Below are 12,944 nucleotides of genomic sequence, written 5' to 3' on the forward strand. Positions count from 1 at the left end.
TATTCATCAACATACATGTACCCTGAGGTAAAGAAGTGAATAAACACATTTTCTTCCTTAGTTTAATTTTTGGCAAGACATTTTATATATATACTTGTACAATACTTTCAAGTACAGAAAATGTATGTATTACTACTGCTAATATTGATTACAACCTTCTTTTATCTTTTAGTAGGGTTATTTATAATTTTATAAAATCTAACAATATTTTGATGTTACAAACTAAGTCACGTATAGCACAGAGGTACTTGCAGGATCGCTATGCAGTTACTGAAATCACTTTATTTTGGTAAAAAGTTCAGTTCTTCCATGGTTTATTTAATGCGTTTCCCTCGGTTTTAGTTTGTTACCCCGATTTTGTTTTTTGTCCATGGATTTATGAGTTTTGAACAGCGGTTTACTACTGTTGCCTTTATTTAAATATTAAAATTGTTAAAGTTTTATATTTTTTGCCTATTTAGGTTTAATTTTTGCATGCTTTGCATTTAACAGTTTGACCACATCTTTCGTTTCACATAATTTCTAGCACCTTTATTGCTTCGTGATAAAGAGTGTTAATCTGAACACATGTACATGTACGCATCTAAACTGTTTGTCAAAATATGGACATTGGTTTAGTTGGAGCAAGTAGTATATATAAGGGTATATAGTTTTTATGTGGAATAATCATTTAAGAAGAAGTTTGGTTTAAAATCATGACTTGATATATATAATAGTGGGTAGAAGTAAATGCAGTTGAATTTAGCATCGCTATTAAAGTCAAAAATCATGATATTTAAGGGGGTATCCAGCAATTTGACTAACACATGTTTGACATGCTTAATTTCTATAAACATCATATTTGGTCATTGAGAACCCTGATCTCACTTTACAGATAGTATGTGATTAAAACGCAGAGCTGATTTTTAAAGAGTTAATTCCCTTAAGCTTTGTTCACCTTTCGGCACAATTGTCTCCGGCCGATTCCGTACCCTCTTGAAGAGTAGCGGATTCTACCGAGAATTGCCGAATGTTTTCGGAAGTATCAGGAAGGAATGGCTATTAAATAGTTGCATGAAGTACTATTTTTGTTATTGTATAATAATATAATATCCAGGAAATAAAATGTCAATTACTAATGTCGGTCTATTCATGGACACGTGCTTAATTACAATGGATTTCATTATCATGATCAAAATTAATCATCTTTCATTTCATTGTTTTTCAAGCAATTCCAAAAAAATGGAATCGTTTGCGACATTCTATTATGACACATTTCCTGACTGAGCAACACCCTGAAAATAGTGTCCATTTTATTCACCAAATTCATATGTTTAGAATGATATGACTGTTGTCACTTCAACGTGACTGTTGGGTCACTGTACAGTCATCGGGTCATTTGCATCAATGACAGAATAAATAATTAATTATGTTTTGTTAAGCATTTTCGCCCCAAAGTTCAATTCATCCTTGGTTCTAAGAACACTTCAGATCACTAATTCAAAAAATGACTCAAAAAGTGAAATTAAAATTAGTTACTAAGCACACAACGAAACTTTTAAAAACACCAATCAATGAATTTTTGGATTTTTTTTTTTGGGGGGTGGGTCGATAATAATGAATTGTTTCACTGAACTAGTACACAATTTTATTTAGATGCTTGCTGGTGACCAGCTCCGGATGCGGGATTTTCTCGCTGCATTGAAGACCATTTCGTGGCCTTCTGCTGTTATCTTCTCTCTGGTCGGATTGTTGTCTCTGTGACATATTCTCAATTTCCATTTATAATTTTATTTGCAAGCCGTAGCAAACCATGTATGATTTTTAGGGAAAAAATACCTTTTAAAAAAAAATCACACACGTGATTATTAGCAGCTAATGTATCCTTTCTAAAACTTGAGACACATTATATGATGTGGCTATTAAGAAATCCATATACCAAGAGGAGATAACTTATCTATGTCAGAGAAACAGAGAAAAAAAAAAAATGACGAGAAAAAAAGACAAAAGTCAAAAGGTAAACCACACTGCAAAATACTAGGAACTCCATTAAAATGTTTCATTTTAGTTGACCTGAAAAACATTTAGGTTCATGTGCATTCAGAGATGTAATTTCAAAAAAAATATCGTCACATGCAGTCACATGATGTGCGTATAACAAATTCATTATTCAGTCATGACAACCACATCATACATCATTGTAAGGAAAACTCTCCACAACAACCGCATGACCAAAACATCAAAAGTAACACTCACGTGCAACATGTTAATAAGTCGCGAATAACAACTTTATAAATGATATATTTTTTACTTTGTACTACAGAAATCTGCAGGGCATTTTATTGATTTATTTTTGTTTTTAAAGTCTTGACGATTACTTCAAATCCAAGCAACCAAAATCTGCATTATTAAGTGTTATTTTTGTTTTTATTTGATTGTACTAAAACATGATCTATTTCAGTATTTGTATATCAATTCCTGACTTACATGCACGAATCTAGTGTTCCCCTTTAATAATTGGTAGGAGATACCTCACTAATAAAAAAAAATACAAATGAAATAAAAAAAAATGTCATCCTAAATAGGATTATTTACCAGCAACAGAGGGGAGAACACGATGAAAGAAGTAAAAAGAGAAGGGCCGCGTTTTTATCATACATATAAAATTGAGAATGGACATGGGGAATCTGTCTAAGAGACAACAACCCGACCATAAAACAGACATCAGCAGAAGATCACCAACAGGTCTTCAATGCAGCGAGGAATTCCCGCACCTGGAGGCGTCCTTGAGCTGGCCCCTAAACAATTATATATATATTAGAATAGTTCAGTGATAAGGAACGCCATATTAAACTCCAAATTTCACACAAGTAACTAAAATTAAAACCCTTGTTCTAACCAACAATTTTCCCAAATCACATTGAGTGGTTAAGTTCCGAAAACATATCGACATGACCTGCCGTTAAAAACATGCATGAAATATTTGCAACTGGACATTTAGCGAACAATAATTAATCATGCAATCAACCTGACCAAAACAGCGGGACTCATTTTGATGAACAAGCCACTGAGTGACAAATCAGGATGAAACTAAAATAGGTATTCACACTCTGAATATGGTATATTTACATAATTTATATATGTTACAACAAAACGTACAGGATATTATATACATGTACATAAATGTACATTATACAACTATTGACTATCTCCGTTTCTCTGAATAGACAAAATACTAATAATAGCAATAACCGCTGATGAGTTTTTTCTCTCTTCGTGATTGAATTTTAAATGATTAAAATATACAAACAAAATATGGTGACAACCAAAGACAGAAACGGCCTTTAGGAACTGTAATTCAGTGGTTGTCGTTTGTCTATGTGTTACATTTTTGTTTTTCGTTCATTTTTTTTTACATAAATAAGGCCGTTAGTTTTCTCGCTTGAATTGTTTTACATTGTCTTATCGGGGCCTTTTATAGCTGACTATATGCGGTATGGGCTTTGCTCATTGTTGAAGGCCGTACGGTGACCTATAATTGTTAATGTTTGTGTCATTTTGGTCTTTTGTGGATAGTTGTCTCATTGGCAATCATACCACATCTTCTTTTTTATATTTATTGGCAAACGACGACGATTCAATACCTAAAAATGCTCGGAGGCTGTAGTAGGCTAGAATAACATTGTTTAAGTTGTATAAACGTACATTTTCTGGCTTATTTCGCCTGTATCATGTGTTATAGTTCTTTCAAAACAATACTATTTCTTTTGCAGAAGGAAGTAAAATAGTTCGTTCCAAAGGAAATATATTTTCTGTTCTTTTATTTTTTTCGTCCACTTCGACTCATCTGAATCCGATATTTTACATGTGATCTGTTAAAATGCCGAATAAATTTGATGATTTGTGATTTTCTATTTGTGACTTATTATGTAATAAAAACTTTTATTATACTTCTCGTTAAAATGCCATATTTTGATTGGCTAAGACGAGGGTGTCAATTTACTCTATCACATGGCTGAGCGGGTGACAATTTTTTTTAATGTTACCCTCTCGTCTAGACCAATCAGAAATCGATAATTCATAGAACAATGAATTGAATTAACATCAAGGAATTAAATACAAGCTTAAGTTCTACGTTTTGGCTCAGATTTTATTATCGACTGTTAAAATAAATAACATAAAACATCTTGATTGACTTTTTTTCTTTCTTCTAATGACCGTAACGTTGTTATGAACGTGACGTCATACAAAATATTTTAAAATAAAAGTAATCTGTAAAAGCCAATAATGACAGGACATTCAGTATAATAAATTAAATAACACATAGCTGAGAGGGTGATAGAGCAGATTGGAACCCCTCGAAAAGGCATTGTCAACCTTGGCGGTTGACAATGTTTTCTCGGGGTACCAATCTGCTCTATCACCCTCTCAGCTATGTGTTATTTATATAATGTTGTTCGTTGAGATATGCATATTGTAATTCAGACTTAATTTGCGTAAAACCGCACTATAAATCCTTTACAAATAAAAAAAAAAAAAAAAAAAAAAAAAAAAAAAATACGCAGATGTACAATGTAATTAGCTGTCATTGTTTACAAATGTTAAGGACTACTACAACATTATACTTGTCAACTGTTTAACCATTAAACATATACATGTTAAATGTGAATAAATATTTTTGGGCAAAATAATTTCTTGGAAATACAAACGAAATGTCATAAATAAAAACATAAATTGTATCTCTTGTTTATTAAAGAAAAATCATAGTCGTCTTCCGTTTAATACAATAACTGATAAACGAAAAAGGGGAAAACACTGGGATGTTATTAAACCAATAGTTCTAAAAGAGGGACGAAAGATACCAAAGGGACAGTCAAACTCATAAATCGAAAACAAACTGACAACGCCATGGCTAAAAATGAAAAAGACAAACAGAAAAACAATAGTACACATGACACAACATAGAAAAGTAATAAAAGAATAAACAACACGAACCCCACCAAAAACTAGGGGTGATATCAGGTGCTCCGGAAGGGTAATCAGATCCTGCTCCACATGTGACACCCGTCGTGTTTCTTATGTGATTACAAATCCGGTAAATAGTCTAATTCGGTAGGTCACATTCATGAAAGGGAAGGGGATTGTAGTTACGACGTAAGGAACATATCCGATATAATTTGTTAAACGGTTATTCTATAACGGTCAACCAACTCGTGATGGCTAAATGGTGTAGTTGGAATCATTTATTCGTAAATTTAGCGGACGCCATCACGAATTGGTTGACCGTTAAGGAATAACAGTTTCACAGATGATATCGGATATGTTCCTTATGTCGTAACTATAATCACCTTCCCTTTTCACGACTCGATGTGACCTGCCGAATTCGACTATTTACCGGATTTATAATAACATAAGCCGCACGACGGTTGCCACATGTGGAGCAGGATCTGTTCCAGAGCACCTGAGATTAAGTGTTAATGACAATAAACAGATACGAAACACATCAGTTATACCAAATTATAAACCTGGTATTTGTGAGGAGTGTTTTAAAACAGAAAAGTTCAAAGTCCATTTTCGGTCGTTCCGAATGAGGTTATAGTCGACCGTGTGGGTTTATCAGTTTATGGACTTCCCTTTCCAGAATGAACCTTGGAATTCTATATTTTTTATATCATTTTTCGGATGAAATTACATACATGGAAAAACCTGAAACAAACACTTTCACCTTAGTCACAATACAATATAAAATGTACATACAAATGTATATGTATAGTAAATAAAATGTCACATCCGGATTCATTTCACGTTTATCCCATTTATGTCCATTATCTGGTCATTTATCTCAATGGAGTCATTGAGGAAACACTTGGATAAAAGTTTTAGTTCTTTTGTTGTTGAAGTTATTAAACGTCAATGGGGTATACACCGTTGCAGTAATTACATTTCTTTGACAAGGCCGTGTCAGTTTTTTTTGTGTTCTATCAAGTCAAATATTTAGACCAAAATATAAAAGCGCACTTATGTGTATCAAGATATAAAATAAGCAATAGCCACACACTAACACACACAGATTAACATATTGACAAACATTTTAAACATTAAAATTACTTTTTTGTAAAAAAAAATTAACTATCAAACTATATATTTGTCGCATGCAGTGGTTTTAATTCCAACCTCGGCCTTTTACGAGTTTAATTTATTAAGAGAACACGCAGCAGACCACTATAACAGTACAAAAGCCCCTTAAAAATATAGTTTTTAGTCCGAAACATCTTTTGTGTTTGTTTTGTGGTTTCAGACCATCAAAGCTTACAAGAAAGTAACACAAAACTAAGAAAAACATAGCTTTGGCCTAAGTCTATGATAGACAGACTCAACATTTCAGATGACTTCCTACTTATACACAGTGTGTACTTGTAACCTAAAGTTTAATCAGTGCATAAATTGATGTTAACGTATGGATTTATCGATTACATTGTAGCTTGCATGTATGATATCTTTAAATAACGCATGCGCTTAATGTGCATAATAAAATAACGTGCATAGGAGGATTAAGGGAGAGAGGGGGGGGGGGGGGGGGGGGGGCTTTCGTAAAACAAATTTGGTTGATTATATTGGGAATCACTGAGACATGACTGCATACGGCGGCCCCTCTTATGTCAGTCAGAGGGTCCCTATTATTGATCCGCCACTGACGTGACTGGCATTGTTGAGTCTGCCCCTTCTGTATACGTATTAGATACACCCTGAGGTCGTTAGCCCGAATAGATGTGTCTAGTCAACACCAATATATCATTGTTGATGCAGAATGATAGTACATTGTTATAACAATCTAGGAGGGGGATCTTCCAAAGATTTGACCATGTTATTGAAAAGCATGATAAATGCAGGGTATCCAATTTCATTTAACGACTGCTTGGTGTGAAAATTTATAATGATTTTAATTTTTGTCACGTTATCTTATGACGAATTTTATTTTTAAACAATTCAGTTTGCTATGGACTAAAGTTGAAGTATATTGAACGACCGTGTGTCCACTTTGTAAAACTGCCTTTTGCTATCAAAAATATTTGAAATAACTTGCTGCGTTGAAGCCTTTTTGCTCTCATGTAAAGCATACACAAATTAATAAGTCAACCAGCCTAAAAAATTCCAAAATTCACATTGCAAACCGCTTTTTGAAATAATTAATAAGTTTAACGCCATTGAATAATCAGATAGAAAAGAACTAAACAGGGTAAGGGGGGTCCAACTATATGCTCCTATTCAAATTCATTGATCGTCCGAAAAATAGGGGGGTTCCAAGGATTTAGGATAGTTTATAATAGCTCTATAAGGTTTGGGACCCCAGGGGCGGATCCAGCCATTTTAAAAAGGGGGGTTCCAACTAAATGTCCCATTCAAACGCATTGATCGGCCAAAAAAGGGGGGTTCCAATCCCCGGAACACACCCTCCCCCCCCTGGATCCGCCAATGGACCCCTCAAGTAAAAGAAGTGGGATAAAATAACTTAATATACAAATGGGTAATACAGAATATCATGCAATAAATAGACAATTTTACTCTTAAAATAAAACTGGAATAAAACAATGGAAACTGATAAATTCCTCATAATTTATATCTATATTGATAGATACAAAACAGTCTTAACTTGAGATTTGGACTATACACTTGCACAGATTAAAAGGTTATCTGATGCAAAATGAACAATTTTAAAAATGTATGACGTGAAGATAATTTAGTCGGTCATAAAACAGTAAATATCATAAAGTAACCCCTTTTGATAAATTTAGAAATTCTTAATAAACTTATGCCAAAAACTAACCCAAAAACTATCTTGGGAAAAACTTATCCTTATTTGATTTTGCTGTTCTTTATATATATATATTGATAGATACAAAACAGTCTAAACTTGAGATTTGGACTATACACTTGCACAGATTAAAAGGTTATCTGATGCAAAATGACGATTTGAAAAATGTATAATGGTCGTATAGCTCCTCGCGATATGAAGCATCATTTGCCTTTCAAAACATTAAAATAATCTGAGATCATTATAAAGGTAAACCTAGAAAAGCACTTCGAACGCATCAATTTGTTTACATTGTAAGCTTCAAATTATAAAAAAAAACACCAATACGTTCCAACGAAAATTTAAAAAATGTCATGTTCTGGTAAATGCTGTTGCAAAAAAAAAACAATTGAAAAAAAGTGGTAAAAATTAATATTGCGTCAAAGTCCAAAATCCTTACGAAAGTCTGGGTGGGGTCCTTATTATTTTTCTGTCTATATGTGCATCCTTTATCTATTTTGCTTCTTAATCGCTATCCTTTTAATTTTTTTTGGCCTATTTCTGTATGCTTTAATTTTGTTTCCATATATTACGATCTTTTTGTCACTTATTCTCTTATTTGTAAACCACTCCCAGACCAATACTTACGAATGGACTATAAAAATAACGACAAACCATTTATAACGTTTCGCAGTAATATGTTTAAGTGATCAGTATAGCATAAACACCACAATTATTGCTTAGTTGTCATTTCAACAAATAGAGGGCGTTGCTATCAATATTGTATATATATATATATTTTTTTATAAAATAAGATGTTTTGATAAAAGATAATTAACAAACCAAATCATTGTTAATTATGAATTCTGTACATATTTAACTTATACATATAGTAACATAAATATATAAATTGTAACATCAGAGAGGCAAAAGATAGCAAAGGGAATCATATTTCGAATATAAAGTAAAAACGCCATGAATAAAAAAGACACACAGACACACAGACTAACAATAGGACACAAAACATCACACGGAAAACTAAAACTGAGCAGAACGAACTCAGTTTTGATTTAAATTTAAGATCCTAATATCTCCCAAACACCACCCACAAGAGGGTATGGAAGGAGATTTACAGAATAGGGAATTATGGGTAAAACATAGAGAAAAATGAGCAAAATATGAAATAAATGGAGTGATCAGTATAGCATAAACACCACAATTATTGCTTAGTTGTCATTTCAACATATAGAGGGCGTTGTTATCAATATTGTATATTTTTTTCTTTATAAAATAAGCATGATGTTTTGATAAAAGATAATTAACAAACCAAATCATTGTTAATTATAAGTTCTGCACAACTTATACATATAGTGCTTTACTTATATAAACCTATAAATTGTAACATCAGAGATGCAAAAGATAGCAAAGGGACTCATATTTGGAATATAAACTAACAACGCCATGAATAAAAAAAGACACACAGACTGACAGACCAACAATAGAACACAAAACATCACATGGAAAACTAAAGACTGAGCAGAACGAACTCAGTTTTAAATTTAAGATTCTTATATCTCCCAAACACCGCATACTAGAGGGTATGGAAGGGGATTTACAGAATAGGGAATTATGGGTAAAACATAGAGAAAAATTAGCAAAATATAGAATAATTCGAGTGGGGTGCTTATCACGAATAGAGGAACATGATTTAGAAAAAAAGTACAGAGATATAGAGCCCCACCGAACTAAAACCTTCCGATAAAAGTTAGAGAACATTTTATTTAGTTTATAACACATATGCACTGTTTTAATTTGAACTTTGCATAATAAGAAACACAAACTACATGTATTTCATAAACGGAAAAATACCACTTAACAATGTTTAACACATGTAATTTGTACAAGCGGAAGCGTGTTCTTTAACCGATTTACATGTATCAGTATATCATGAATTGTTAACACTTATGCTATCTATTACAAAGGTGTTTAATAATTTAAAATACGTAAGGAAGTTTTTACTTTTCTAATTTTTCAACCATAAAGTTCAACTTTCAATTAATTAAAAGAAAATTTCCAACTTTTTTTAGAGTTCCTTATATAGATGTGTTGTAATTTTGCGTTGTATTATCTAATTGCAAACAAGTCATCATCAATTAACCGACAATCTTTACTTTTTAAAGAATATGCAAATTCAATAGTCTGTTAGTTTTGCATGAAACTGTACTCTCCTTGTTTACATTTAAATCTATCACTTTCACTTCGAAATGATTGATTAACTTACAATAGTTTTAAAAAGAAAATGCATACAAATTATATACTTTCGAAACTTTAAACTTGTGACTTTAACATCATACGTCATGCATCAGTGCACAAAGTAATAATTTTTGTTTTTTTTTGCTTCATCTGCATAATTTTTAAACACATACATGTTACGTATATCACTTGAAAGTTTTTGTTTTATCTTTAATGATTAATTTTGTTTACCACTTTGTGATTAAGCTTGTATATAGATACCTATCTATTGATAAAGAATGCAACTGCATCGCTGGTCTCGTGGTAGTGTATTTGCATCAAATGAAGGAAATTCTGAGATCGAATCCGACCGAGTCAAACCAAAGACTTTAAAATTGGCATGCGCTGCTTTTACATTATGCACGTGGCATAGTCGGCACGAAGCCAGAATGGTGTGTTCGGGTAAGGTGACATGTCTCAATGCGGACTGTTTGTTACCATGTGAATTAGAACGTTAACAATGCAGCTCAGCGTGTCGATCTAATACAAGGGAGGTTTTATCATAATGTTACATTAAAATAGTTCAGTCCTGGATATGAATATAAATGTGCCGCTGGACGTTAAGCAGTTACCCATCATCAAATTAAGAATAACTACTATCCTCTACATTATGTATGAACAAGTCGGCTCAGCGCGTCGATCTAACACAAGGGAGGTTTTATTATTATGTAACTATCAATGTTCCGCTGGACGTTAAGCAGTTATAATACATCATCAACTTAAGATGACTATTATCCTTTAGAATATTTCTGTTGTTGGCTTGATGTCGTATTGATAGAGACTCTTTCCAAATATTTTCTGAGATCTTTATAAAGCTTCATATAAACATTAATATGCAAATCACTTTATAAATATATTTTTATGAAATAACGGGACATAGATGAATGTTTTTCTCATTCAATTAGGCCTAATGTCTTTAATCATTAAACTACAAATGTTTTTGGCAGGCAGATTGTTTTTAACTTTTGATTTTTTACCTTAATGGTATGTCTTTTAAAAACATCCCAGATATTGACTTAAAAAAATTCCATTTAGAGGGGTCTAGCCAAAGACCAGACACATACAATTACAGATGCTGATCGTGTATTTTAGTGAAGATTTGACATGACCAAAATCTTAGGCTGACATTTTTTTTCAACTGCAGGGTTCGAAAAGTTTTTTTATCCACCCACGTTTTATAAATTCTTCTATTAAAAAACCTGATTATTACAAATTCTATTAATTAACACTCTATTGAACTTATTGTATTATATTAGTTAAATCATATTCAACATGCCTCGTTAGGAATGTCAACCTGATAAGTGTATATAAGTTTTAAAATCATACATAAAAGATTTAATTATATACATATATATACACAAACTTTACTTACCTGTGAATTAACTGCTACTCCAGTCAACACCATATAAATCACAAAAAATAACATATTTTCTTATTAATAAAGTCACTTTTATTCCTAAAGGCAGTTGTGTATTGACTATTGTCTCTCAGCGGTTAATATGTGTATCCCTTTCCTACATAACTTTCACAAAAATGCGCATTTACTGTTTAAAACTCGAACAAGGAAGTGATCTCGTTTGATATCACAGAGTACATAGTTAATAGTATCCACTTCACCGAATGACTATAGCCTATTTTGTATATGATTTAAAGTATATATCGTTGGCGATTTAAATAAACTTCAACTGGGATTCCCCAGTAGGTTAGAACTCGATCTATAAATAGAACAAAACACGTTTTTATGTACTGTATATTCATATTGAGATTTATTTTTGTGAATGAAATGACAACGTAAAATGTGGGAACAATTTTCCTTTTTCTTTGCCAAGAAGGGTTTGGTTTTATTGTCGTTTATAGTTTATGATCAGAAATATTAACGTTGATGTCAAAAAGACCTTACATCATCATTGGAACATTCGAATATAACGTATAGAACAACGATAAAAATTACAGGGACTGAATTTTCGGCTCTCCCTTGACACCATTTGCGAGTTTGGTCTTGAGGAAACGATTATAATCCGTCGGAAGGGGACTATAAATGGCTGACCCGTGTTAAGAGAGAGACACATCTCTTGCACGTAAAAGACCCTTGTAGATTGGCAAGCCTCCACTTTAATATTTTGTCTATCTGATGAGTTTAGCTTTTTTCAACTGATTTTTATAGTTCGTTCTTATGTTGTACTGTTAGACCACTGTCCCAGGTTAGGGGGAGGATTGGGATCCCGCTAACATGTTTAACCCCGCCACATTATATATTTATGTGCATGTCCCAAGTCAGGAGCCTGTAATTCAGTGGTTTTCGTTTATTTATTTGTTACATATTTGTTTTTCGTTCATTTTTTTTTTACATAAATAAGGCCGTTAGTTTTCTCGTTTGAATTGTTTTACATTGTCTTATCGGGGCCTTTTATAGCTGACTATATGCAGTATGGGCTTTGCTCATTGTTGAAGGCCGTACGATGACCTATACTTGTTAATGTAAGTGTCATTTTGATCTTTTGTGGATAGCTGTCTCATTGGCAATCATACCACATCTTCTTTTTTATATACCACATCTTTCTATATTTATTAAGAAATCATTGCGTATGAAAAAGAATCCCCTAGCAAACATGTAAAGCTACGTGGAAATGAAGAACATGCACAAAAAAAGGACAAGGAAGAAATGAAAAATAACACTACACAGAAACATACACAGCAAAGTAATGTTTGAACAACACGAATCCCCCCAAAATAAGTCTAATTCATGCATTGATATGTCTTCACAGATTTGCTGGTTAAGGGGTATTCCAAACGATGACATTATGTTAGACATCTATCTATGCCTTTAATTCTGAAATTATAAATCCCCGACCATCCACCTTTTTAGCAATATACCTTCTTC

At 32.6% G+C, this 12,944-nt stretch overlaps 1 protein-coding gene across 1 annotated transcript in view; it reads right to left on the bottom strand.

Moving 5' to 3' along the window:
• The window catches only part of LOC134691352 (uncharacterized), a 30,861-nt gene extending 19,114 nt beyond the window's left edge, over positions 1–11,747 (bottom strand). The window contains exon 1 of the mRNA XM_063551833.1: positions 11,436–11,747. Coding sequence (XP_063407903.1) covers positions 11,436–11,489 — 54 coding nt within the window. The 5' untranslated portion in view covers positions 11,490–11,747. The remainder of the gene's footprint in view (positions 1–11,435) is intronic.
• Positions 11,748–12,944: the final 1,197 nt, after the last annotated feature.

The sequence above is a fragment of the Mytilus trossulus genome, chromosome 11, assembly GCF_036588685.1.
Source record: "Mytilus trossulus isolate FHL-02 chromosome 11, PNRI_Mtr1.1.1.hap1, whole genome shotgun sequence".
NCBI classification, from domain to species: Eukaryota; Metazoa; Mollusca; class Bivalvia; order Mytilida; family Mytilidae; genus Mytilus; species Mytilus trossulus.